Source organism: Salvia splendens, chromosome 3 (genome assembly GCF_004379255.2).
Source record: "Salvia splendens isolate huo1 chromosome 3, SspV2, whole genome shotgun sequence".
Classification (NCBI taxonomy): Eukaryota; Viridiplantae; Streptophyta; class Magnoliopsida; order Lamiales; family Lamiaceae; genus Salvia; species Salvia splendens.
In genome coordinates, this window is record NC_056034.1 from 6,038,125 (window position 1) to 6,050,501 (window position 12,377).

General features: G+C 39.8%; 1 protein-coding gene across 4 annotated transcripts; it reads left to right on the top strand.

Moving 5' to 3' along the window:
- Positions 1-5,465: 5,465 nt before the first annotated feature.
- LOC121794574 (squamosa promoter-binding-like protein 12) lies at positions 5,466-9,625 on the top strand. 4 transcript variants are annotated; one of them, XM_042192793.1, is made up of 5 exons: positions 5,466-5,589; positions 7,321-8,049; positions 8,150-8,280; positions 8,616-8,873; positions 9,073-9,625. In XM_042192793.1, exons 2-5 carry the CDS (start codon positions 7,385-7,387, stop codon positions 9,390-9,392), a joined length of 1,374 nt encoding a protein of 457 aa, XP_042048727.1. In that variant the 5' UTR covers positions 5,466-5,589; positions 7,321-7,384; the 3' UTR covers positions 9,393-9,625. The 4 variants fall into 4 exon arrangements, with proteins under 4 accessions (XP_042048727.1, XP_042048728.1, XP_042048730.1 ...); XM_042192794.1 differs by lacking the exon at positions 5,466-5,589 and adding an exon at positions 5,619-7,162; XM_042192796.1 differs by lacking the exon at positions 5,466-5,589 and adding an exon at positions 5,619-6,877.
- The last annotated feature ends 2,752 nt before the right edge of the window (positions 9,626-12,377 follow it).

Here is a 12,377-nt window from a genome sequence, read left to right on the forward strand (position 1 = left end):
GTCATCAACAGTATGCGGCGCGATTTGGGGATGCCACCCCTGCCCAATTGTTTTGACGGGACTGGCGGAGGGGACGACGAGGAGTGAGGCGGGGGCCGCATTTGTCGAAGCTTGAAGGTTGTTTTTTTTAAATATGTATTTTTTTTTAATAATTATGTATATTTTTTGTTTTAAATAAAATAGTTGCATTTTCTCCGCATTCGTGTTGAAATTTTAATTCCGTAAATTGTTTAATTTGGTGAATTTGTGAATTTTTATTATTGTGGGATGTCAGTCAGGATGTCATTGAGATGTCCGTCATTGTGCAGTGAGATAAAGAAAATTAGTCGGAGAAGAAGATAAACCATATGAACTCTTATCATCTCGAAGACGGACAACACCCGAGAATTGTTAAAACATGACTCATACAATTTTCGTTATTTATTTAATTAATTTGTACTGAAGTGTTTGGATATTTCTCTCAATTGCCTTGAACACAATGTAGTAAGTAAGTGTTTGTCTTCACTTCCCGTCTTTAATGCACATTTTTTAAAGCTATTGTCTTCGATAACATATTTATCTGCATACTTAGCTAGAAGCAGAACTTAGTTCAGGAATTTAGGATACTTATTTAGAGTGGGAAGTGTGAATGTACATTCCGTAAGATCATTAATTAGAGGTATTTGCTAAGTGTTCAACTAGCTATGAATATGATTCTAGAATTCGAGAATATGCTGAGCACAATTTGGATCCCAAAATATTACTTTGACGTTGTAATCTTGCAGCAGAAGGATAATTATAGACAATAATTAAGTTTGTTATGTTCATTTGATATTGAAATATCGTGGTCTAAAATAAGGTAACACGCCATTGCATGCCATGGCCACATACAGCGTGCGCGACACACGGCCCGTGACCCTTAGCAATGAAAAGACAAGTTAGTAGTATTTAAATACTAGTACATCAGATCACGGTAGACATGCACAAACCGAACCGGACCGCCGGTTCACAAACCGGAACCGGCGCCGGCGGTTCAAACGGGCCAGTTCAGGTTAAAAAAAAGCGTGAACCGTAACCGGCGGTTCAAAACCGCCAGTTCGCCGGTTTGAACCGGCGGTTCAACGGTTCCAACGGTAGGATTCCGGCTAGAGCGTAGGTTTTCAGGCTAGGTGTGCAGAAAAACCGGCGGTTTACGTCAGAAACCGCGCCGGTTTCTGACGTAAACCGCCGGTTTCCGACGGTTCAGCACCTTTTTCAGGTGGAAACGTATAGGTGGCAGTGTATAGGCCTGAAAACCGGTCAGAAACCGTCGGTTTTCGGCCAGAAACTGTGGACTGAACCGCCGGTTCAGGCGGTAAAACGAACGAAATTTGAAATTTGAAATTTTCTTTATTTCTTCCAATTTTACTCCTATAAATACCCCACTCCCCCATCATTTTTACTCGCCACATTCTTGTGTTAATAAGGATTTCCTTCTCAATCTCAATGTCTGTATTTTCTATCCTCATTCTCTCTAATTGCTCAAGTTGTTTACTACTATATTTGTTGTTGTGTTCATAATTTACCATTTATTCAATACTCCATATTCCACACTACTTTCATTTTGCATTATGTCTTCTTCTCGTGGTGGACCAGGACGTGGTGATCGGGGCAAAGGAATTGCCCAAGATCAAAGTAGTCGTCCCCAAAGATCAAAGCGACCTAGTCGTCGAGAAGTTATGGAAGAGGTTTCCCGAGTGGCGGCTGAACACATGCAAGTAAGTTTTAAAAAATAAAATTATTTTTACAATTCATAATTTCATAAGATTGAGTTTTTTAATTTTTTTTTGTGTTCCTAATTAAAACTTCAACTTATATAATATTTATAGATAGAAGAAGATCGTAGGATGACCATGCTACTCGCTGAAATGCATTAAGGTGGGTGGAGGGGCTGTGGTAGTTCCCAACAACAAGATGACGAGTACGACGTGTCTATATCGTCGGACTCGGACAACAATGATGATAGATCCCATTCTCATATTCCGTCTAGTACCAGCGGAAATAAGGACATGCCTCCCCCTCCACCCACTAAAAAAGCATTGAAATATGATATTTTTGTTAAACACTACAAGAAGGTCCCGGTAGTAATTCCAAGTCCTAATGATCCGCTCTCTCAAGAAGAGACATCAGCGTTTCATGCATATTGTAACTATTGTGATAAAGTCTACAAATTTGTGAGAGGTGGGAGATATGGCACCCTCCATCGTCATTTGGTGACAAAGCATTCGGTAGAATGTGGCCCTGCCTCTACCCAAACCCAACTAAACTTCCAACCCGGTGGCTCAGGTTCGTCAGGTACGCTTCTTTTTAATCCTAAAAATTTTGCTGACGTTATGACTAGATGGGCTGCAATGAAGCATTTTCCTTTTAATGTTTGTGATGACAAAAAATTTGAGGTTACTATGCAAAGTGGTTTGAACGTAGCTGTCAAAAGAATAGGTCGAATGACCGTTCAACGATATTTCGTTCGACAATGTTTGGAGAAAAAAGTTTAATTATCTCGTTATTTACTCAACTTGGGACACAAAGTGAACATTTGCTCAGATGTATTGATTGATTGTTTTAATAGACATTCATACATGTGCATTACGGTTTACTTTGTGGACAATAGTTGGACTTTGAACAAACGTTTGATTGGTTTTAGAGAATTTGAGACACCACACACTGCACCCGAAATTGCTTCTTTAATTATTCAAGTTTTGAATGAATTTCAATTATGCAATAAGATATTTTCTGTTGGTTTTGATAATGCAACTGCTAACACTGCAAGTATTAATGACTTGATTGCGGTTTGTGCTCCGGTTATTGGTGGTAAGTATTTTCATCAAAGATGCATATGTCATATTTTGAATTTATGTGTACAAGATGCGTTTGAATTATGGCAAAAGCATGTTAGTCCTATTAGAACTGCAGTTAGATTAATCCATCAAAAGCCGCCTATTGGCAACGCTTGGAAGAAGTTTTTCCATCAAAAGAAGGTAAGATATACGAATTTTACCATGGATGTGTCTCGTAGATGGAATTCGACATATGATTGTCTGAATTCTACTTTGATGCATAAAGATTCTTTGTGTGATTTTTTTGGAACCTATCCCTTTTCTGATTTATATATGTCGCATAGTTGTTGGGATCATAGCGTGACTTTATTTAAATTGTTCAAATATTTCAAAAATGCGACTGTTGAATTATCTGGTGTTTATTATTGCACTGTTGTTCGTGTTTTAGAGCATTGCATGTATATATTACTTGGTTTTAAAATTGCGATGAAAAATGCTTCCTCTTCTCCTGAATTGATGTGTGTTTTATATTATATGATTGAAAAATGGCTTAAGTATTTCAGTGAGATTCCAACGGTGTTTTTGATTGCAAAGGTCTTGGATCCAAAATGGAAATTAGCCGGTACCTCCTGGATTTTAGATTTTTATTATAACAATTTGAGTTCTATTGATTTTGTTCTACTTCAAGCATTGCAAGCGGATACCAATGACCAATGGGGAGTAAACCTAACCGAAACATTTCAAATAAACCTCCCGGACCGGTCAATTATCCAACAAACCTTCGAGTTTAACTTGCGTGCTATCTACACCGAATATGAAACCAAGTATAACAGTACCCACCAAGTCAGAAGACCTACCCCTCCTCAACAACATAACTTTGGCTTCGCATTTCAATCCGATTATGATGACCCCGACGCGCAATCCCAATTAGCCGACCTATACAGCTACAGCACCGGCGGAAGGTCGTCCTCAGGTATGGTAAGTGAGTTAGATTTATATTTCGATTCACTCTTTTACTTTGGTGATGAAGGTCCTACTCCTCCTGCCCAAATCGATGTCCTCGATTGGTGGGAAACACACGAGAAAGATTTTCCCTTACTTGCGTCAATGGCTAAGGAGATTTTTTCAGTTCCGGCTTTCACTGTCGCTATCGAGTCCCTTTCAGTGTTGGATCACGTGTGTTGGATGAATCAAGAAGTAAGCTCTCCGCGAAAAATATGGAAGTCGTGATGTTACTTGATGAGTGGGCCAAAGCTGACGTCAGAGAATAAGAAAATGATTGGGATGATCGTCAGGAGGAATCACAAGAAGAATTCACCGGGGATGAATCGTAGGCCAACCGTCAACCGCCGGCCAACCCAAATAAGTAAGGTAAGAGAACTACGTGGGCTTTGATTCCCTAATGCAAATGAGCATTGGGGATACGTAGGCATCTCAACTTAAATTTTAAATTTAAGTTGAGCTCAAGTCATTTTTTCTTTATTTCTTTTTTCCCATTTGTTTCTACTTTAAAAATATGCAAATACAATTAAAGAATTGTATTTGTATATACTCTAGTCGGTGAAATAAATTTCTCTATAAGGCTAAATTCCGGGAAACTTTTGACAATTCTACTATAATTGTTGATTGTTAGACTAAATTCAACATTTAAGGTTGAATTGCTAAAGGTGTCCTCAATTTAGTTATGTAGAAACATCTCCTTCGCTGACTAAGAATATATACTTATAAATTTATTGTTCAAAACTTCAAGTCTTTTTTGTAATTAGTTTCATTGTAGACTAGTAGTATCGTTGTATTTAAATTTTTTGTTTAAGACTTCAAGACTTCAAGTTTTTTGTGATTTGTAATTGTTGTAACTTGTAATCTCAATAAAATTGCAATTTTCATCGTGATTTTTTTATTTTTATTTACGCGCATTTCATAGATAAATAAAAAAAATGAAAAAAAATTACGAACCACCGAACCGGCCCGGAACCGGCGGTTTTGAACTGCCGCCAGAACTGCAAGTTTTTTGAATCCGAACCGGAACCGGAACTGCCAGGGACCTTGGCGGGCAGGTTCAGGTTCAAGGAAATCTTGAACCGTGAACCGTCGGTTCCGAATCGGAACCGGCGGTTTTCGAACCGTGTGCATGCTTAGATCACAGTATAAGTTCGGAACCGACGATTTTCGAACCGTGTACATGCTTAGATCACAGTATAAAGCGGCAAGATCATACATAATGAGTGGCATAACCGCAAAAGCAAAAAAAAACATGTTTTTCGGAATCGGCGGTTTTCGAACCGTGTGCATGCTTAGATCACAGTATAAGTTCGGAACCGGTGATTTTCGAACCGTGTGAATGCTTAGATCACAGTATAAAGCGGCAAGATCATACATAAAGAGTGGCATAACCGCAAAAGCAAAAAAAACAAAAAAAAAACATTACATACATAGAAGTATACCAATTTAACAAAGAAATACAACTCCAGGCAGAATTTTCCATTGGTCAAAGGTAATGTAAATCCATGTAAGGTGGAGAGCCCCCAACCGTCCGATCTTCCTCGCCCCCACCGGTATTCGTTGAGATAGACACACAGCGGATCACAGTATGGGTCCCACTCCCACTGTGTAAAATACTCACACCATTGTTATTGCCGATTTGCCCCCACACCTCAAATTACTTTTTTCTTTTTCTCTCAATTATTTATATCTAAAAAATTTCGACTCTCTCAGTCTCACTTTCTCCTTTTGGTAAGATAAATTCCACCCCCTTTCCCTCCCACTTCCCAAACTCTCTCTCTCTCTCGACTGGGTAAGCTACAGTTTTCTCTCAATTCCTTTCTTATCAGGAAAATTATGTTGCTTTCATGTCCTTCTTGTTGTATCTGTGTGTTATGTTATTTAATTATGCTGCGGGGAGCTGATTAACTAACTCCTCTGCTGCTGGAATGATTGCTTGCGACCGAGCTGTAATGATTCAACGTTGGGGGGGAGTGAAGGAGTAATTGATGGATGGAGTATATCAGTGAGATATGAGGAAATCGTAACTGCTCCATTTTTTGTATTTTTTTGGTTGTGCTTTCTGTTTTTGGAGAAACAATTGAGGGAATTGTCTGCAGCGGGGGGATTATTAGGCCAAGACTTTCCTAATATGTGCAAAGAAGTTTGGAAGTTATAGAAGCCCCCACCTCTCTCTCTCTCTTTATCTCTATCTCTATCTCTATCTCTATCTCTATCTCTATCTCTATCTCTATCTCTATCTCTTCCTTGATGGTTTTTGTTTTTCTCTCTTTTTTTCCGCCCCTTTTGGAGGAGTACTAATTTTTGGGGCTGTGGTATCTGAGGTGTTTCCACGTCATTGAGGATGGGCAAGCGACGTTGGAGAAAGGGAAAACGTTTGCTGTGAGGGAGTTTCTTCTAGTTTTTGGTCGTTTATTCTTGAAAAAAGTTCTGAATAGGGGATGGGGGACCATAACGACCCATCAACTACCCCTATTTTCTCTAGTTTTTAAAACTTGATTAAACTATAGGAGTATAAAAATCTGCAGCAGGTAAGTATAAGCTTTTTTGCATAAAATTTGGAAGGGAGGGAGGAGGGCTTGACTATATTCATATTTTTATATCTACTTGGATTAGTGCAACTTTAACTCTTACTTATAATTCTTTATGTTGGAGTTTAGTTTGGTGGTGAAGAGGCCAAAAGCAAACATATCTTGGTCCTTTTTTTTGTTTGAAGAAAATGATGAGACCATTATCTTTTCGTTTAGTGGTTATGTTTAAGAGGCATCTTAGTCAATCTTGGTAGTGCGTATTGCCAGAAAAGAACTGAGAAGGTAATTAAACACCAGGTTGAGGATAAAAGAGAAGTGAAAAGGGAAAGGTACAAAGCAGAGTCTTTATTGCTATAAAAAAGGATGGTGATTGCAGGCAGTTAACAGTAAAAATCTCTTTTTTCCACTCATTTGATTGCTCAAGTGAATGGGCTAAAAAACAAAGTATATCACCTACCACTTCTTCTTTTAGCTACCGACTTCTATTCATCTGTTGTAGGAGAGCAGCTAATCTGCTTTGTTTCGTGGTGGGATAATTGGAAAAAGATGGTATTTTTGCTAATTATCTGAGATTCTGTGCTGCCAAAATGTTTCTTGATGTGTACGCTTGGCCTTCTGGTTCAAGATTGGGTTTCTTATTGAACTTATTTATCATATCAGTATGTTTGATTGTTTTTTTTTTTTGTGTTTGCTCGTGTTTTCCCCTCTGAATTTTGGATTTGGGGGCTGAGTACATGTGGTGATATTGGTGATGCTTGTTGGTTGTCAAGCGTATTGATTTTACATATGTGATTTCCTTATCCATGAAACATGAAGCTATAACTTCTCCATGAGGTGATTACTTTGTGATGTCTTCATAGTAATTCTGATAAAATTTTGGTTGTGGATAACCTATTTGTTGTTTGATCCTTCTGAAGGAGTTTCACCTATTATTTTGCTTGTTATGAGAGTTTCTTCCTCGAATCTGAAGAGTTTAGTTTTATATCTTGCAGTTTCAGCCTATGCCCTAGTTTATGATGCATTATATGTTCTAGATTGATTGAGAAACTCTACCTAATGAGCCACTATTTGGAGATGGATTGGAATACTAAGTGGGATTGGGAAAGCTATGATGCATTTGGTCCAAAAACAACAGAAAATCCTAAGAAGCTGCAACTAGTGGATTGGACTATTATTGATGATAGGGAAATTGATGCTGGATCCTTCAATCTCTCAGCAGGAGCCTCTGGCTCTGATGGTGGCCATGTTTCTTCAGCAAAAAGCTCAATATCAGCTTCTGATTCTTCCACAAAAAATGGGCAAACCCCCCCAGACGTCAGGCTAATGGCATATGAAGATTTTTCTGGAAATTTTAAGATTACAGAACGTGAAGGAACTAAGATTTCTGGAACTTCTCCACCTCTGGAAGCTTCCATTGGCTCTGTAGAACCACTGATTGGCCTCAAGCTTGGAAAGAGAACATACTTTGAGAATAGTGGTGCTGGAGGTCATGTTAAGGGTGCATCTTCCACTGGGCCTACTGCATCCACCTCTTCATTGAAGAAAACTAAATTGCAGGGTGATAATCTCCCGATGCCTCGCTGTGTAGTTGAGGGCTGCAATTCTGACCTTTCAACAGGTAAAGAGTATCACCGGAAGCATAGGGTTTGTGATAGCCATTCCAAAGCCCCAAAAGTTGTTGTTGGTGGCCTTGAACGCCGGTTTTGCCAGCAGTGTAGCAGGTAGACACAGAAGACAAATTGTCTCATAACTTTTTATATGACTTTTTCTTTTAATGGCTATAAGTTTTCATTGTTTTAATGCCACTCTCTCTGTTTGAAGGTTCCATAACATTTCTGAATTTGACGAAAAGAAACGCAGTTGTAGAAGAAGACTTTCTGATCATAATGCTCGACGCAGGAAGCCACAGCAGGAAATACAGTATAATTCAAGGCTCTCATCACCATTCCATGGTATATTTATCCATTTCAGTCCTTTACAGTTTTCAGTATGAAATAGCATAAATACAAGATGTGTGCTTTCTAAATCGTAAAAGATTGCTGGTAAAGTTCATATGGACACTGACATTAATATGATCATATCTGGCTCATTTGTGTTAGAAGTCTTTAGTATTTAAATAAGTGTGTCAACTTTTATCATGAGTAAAATTTGCATGTTCCGATAAGCCCTAAGCTGAAAAGGGAGGGGACTAAATTCCTAGGGGAGAGTTAAGAAATGTTGGCTTCGTGTGCTAAAAAATAGTGCAAGTTTTGGTAGTAATTAGCCTAATTTGGTTTGTCGTGCGCAGGAGGAAGGCAGCAAATGAGTTTTATGATGAGCAATTCTTCACTTGTACACTCTAGAGCTATGGGTGATACAGCATGGGATAGCACCAAGTTCACCCTTACCAAAGGGTATCATCCTTTGAAGTCTAGTGGAGATGGAGTTAGCAGCGAGCAGATGCATATACCAGGAGCTAAACTTACACATTTCACCAACATGCAAAGCTGTGCAGCCAAAGTATTTCCCACTTCAAAGAGCTCTGTGGCTGATGTTTCAAATCCAGGTGTGTTTCAACTCAAATCCCCATCAGCAGTAGCATTACTAGAAATTGGTTATTGCTTAGAAGGTTTTTGTTAGTTACAAAGATTGGCAACTCGACGTGCATATATTAAGACAATGGTTGCTGACACAATTGAAAAATGTGAGACGTGCCATTGGACTTGAAAGTGAAGTTGATTATGTTTGTTTATGCAAATATGTAGGTTCGAAGTATTCTCCCCACTTAGATGCAGCACCCGAGTATGGTCGTGCTCTCTCTCTTCTGTCAAGTAATTCGTGGGCTCCATGTGGATCAGAATCCATGGCTTTGAATCAAATTCAAGAAAATGAAACCTGCGTAAGTCAGCCTTTACCTACGATGCACGGAATCCCAGAAGGGGTGCCCCTCTCTTCTTCAGAATTGTGGCTGCATCAGCCGCCTTCTGCTCATACTCCATTGCCAGACAACACTAACTTCCCGGAAATCCAGCTATTCATAACACCATATGAGGAGACAGACTTATATTCCAACATAATGAACTGACTACCATTCAAAAGCACAATCTTGTAGTAGTATTTTGTATTTTGAACGCTAGCTGCACAAGAGTCCTTCTTGTTAGTTGATAAATTTATAAGGTTCTTGCCTTCCACAGCATATTCTGTTAGTGTGGAGCTAAGGTTGCAAATTTGTGTGTTCTTTGGATAATCAACCTTGTTTGTTTGGAAACATTTTTTGCTTTATCAAAAATTAAATTACAGGTAACAGATATGAATTAATTCAAAGTCTTATTTAATTATTTTGATAACGTGGGTATCATTGCAAAGTGAATAACAAAACTAATGGTGAATATGGTTGGGGTTGGGAAAGGCGGGAGGGGCCGGACAGCCGCGAACGCATATATTTCCGAAGCATGCACAGAAGCCACACTTGGAACATATCGGAAAGCAATCTCGGTCGACTCTGCAACATGGCAATGGCAGTGGCAGTGGTGCTTCAGCTTCTACTCCCACTTTCTTTAGGGCATCCACAATGGGGCGCCCTATAGTCCGCTCTATGCTCTGCCACATCAGCATTTCATCCTCCCACCTATAGGCCCTAAGCATTTTATTTATTTGAATATTTAAAGCATTACAAAAATAGGAAAAAAAACTTCATTTCATTAAAAATTCAAACATTACAGTACTAAATAAAAAAACTACAAATTCTCAACGGCGGTTACGGTCCCAAACTTCTTCAATCATGCCGTTCATGAGCTGAGCATGGTCTTGTTGGTTGCGCATTGAGACCTGTCTCGATAGAACCTCATTGAAGCCCATCGGTAATCCTCGAACGTGGGGCGGGGCCGTCGTGCTGGAGCTAGATCCACCTTCATCATCGCCCCAATCGGTGACTCTTCCACCTTCGTGTTCGACTATCATGTTATGCAAGATGATTGATGCGAAGCATATTTCCTATACATTTGTATGTAAATTACGACTCATCAAATCGTGTTTTCATCGAAGTTTATGATGTAAAAAGCTGGAAGTTCGCCGGAAGTGCATGCTCAATGCTCTGTGAGGATTCCAGAACTAACACCCGGTCGGGTGATTTCGCTCAATTCAACACCCGGTCGGGTGAAATTTGTAAAGCATGCGGAGTCCAGAAGCTTCGCCCGGTCGGGCGATTTTATGTTTCAAAACGCCCGGTCGGGTGAAATTCGCATCTAACTGCAAATTGGCAGTTACTGGAGCAGTTTTTGTTTGAAGAAGAAAAGAGAGGGGAACGAATGAAAACGGGACAACAGTTGGGGGTGAGTTTGGAGAGAGTGTGACGGTTTTTTAGTGAGAGAGTCGGCGAGAGTTTGAGGAAAGAAGGAGAAGGGAGGAGGATCCGACATTCAATCTTCATCATCTCGGAGAGGGACTATCGCCGGCCATTGGAGAACGCTGTTAATTCTACGGTTTTTCTTCTTTAGCATGTGTGGCTAGTTTTTCTTCATTGCTCCTAACACTAGTAGGATGAATTGATTGTAGAGATTCTATATTTAATCATTCGCTTTGTTTTCGTCTATGGTTCGGATTTTATATATGCTATGTTTTGATGCATCTAATGTAATATATTTTTCGCATCTTTCTAATGTCTCTTTAACTTGGAAATTGGATGATAACATAGATGAAAAACTTATGAATTTTACCTTGTTCAGAGGAAAATGCATAAGTGAATATTGGTGTAAAAAAGTCTTCAAAGTTGAATTAATACTTACTACGCTTCCGTGGGAGTTTAGTTTGATGAGAAGATGTTATGTGTTAAGTGTTCAGCTAACCATAATTTTTGTTGACTTTGAGAAGTTAGTCTAGTATTTACTGCGCTTCCGCAGGAATAATAGTCTAATGAGTACGTACTTTTGGCTATGTGTTCAGCTAGAACTAGTACTATAATTCTTTAAGTATATTCAGTACTTTTAGAGTGTAAAATTGATACTTCGTTCTCAATACCTTATGAACTTGAATATAGAATCAATACAATAGTGATTCATCCAAATGTTGTTAGGAGCAATTGTTCTTTATCTCTTGAGTATCTGTATTTTCGTACTTTAGTTTTTAAATTGTTTATGAATCTTGTCAAACCTTGTTAAATAATCATACGCCTCCTTGTGGTTCGACACTCTTTTACTACAACTACATCTGTACTCTTGCAGAAAGGTTGTAATTTTAGAGCTATTTGATTTACTTGTGTGTTATTAGTTCATTGATATAAAAACTCGAAAAATACACATCAATGATGCACGCATACATGACATCGGCGATGACGTCCTTGTACCAGAACCGCGCCGGACCCTTCACTATTGCCCACCGCGCTTGGAGCACACCAAATGCCCGCTCCACATCCTTCTGCGCAGCCTCCTGCTTTTGCGCGAACAAAACTCTCTTCTACCCATTGGGCAGCTGATCGTCTTCAAAAAAACAGGCCACCTCGGGTATATGCCATTGGCCAAGTAGTACCCCATATGATATTGGCGTCCGTTGGCAGTGAAGTCGATGGCCGGGCCGTTGCCATTGCATTGCTCGGTGAAGAGGTTGGATGAGTTGAGGACGTTGATGTCGTTGTTCGACCCCGCTACACCGAAGTAAGCATGCAAGATCTAGAGCCGATGGTCAGCGACGGCTTCAAGGATCATCGTCGGGTGGCTGCCCTTGTATCCACTGGTAAATTGGCCTCTCCACGCCGTCGGACAATTCTTCCACTCCCAGTGCATACAATCGATGCTCTCTAGCATTCCAGAAAAGCCGTGCGCCGTCTCATGCATCTTCATTAGGGCTTGACAATCCCCAGCAGTCGGAATGTGTTGCTATAAGCCTCCACAACTCCCCTACAAAAATTCTTTAGGCACTCGCGGCCAGTTGTCTCGCTGACGTGAAGATACTCGTCGAACATGTCCGCCGTGGTGCCGTAGGCTAACTGTCGGAGAGCAACCGTGCACTTCTGCAACGGCGTAAGTCTGGGTCTGTCGATGCCATCTTCCCGATACTGGAAGTATTCATCACGTGC

Coding starts and splice junctions, on each gene's coding strand:
- LOC121794574 (XM_042192793.1), top strand. CDS start 7,385: ATGAGCCACTATTTGGAGATGGATTGGAATACTAAGTGGGATTGGGAA. Junction 8,050..8,149: donor TTTTGCCAGCAGTGTAGCAG/GTAGACACAGAA, acceptor CTCTGTTTGAAG/GTTCCATAACATTTCTGAAT. Junction 8,874..9,072: donor GGCTGATGTTTCAAATCCAG/GTGTGTTTCAAC, acceptor GCAAATATGTAG/GTTCGAAGTATTCTCCCCAC.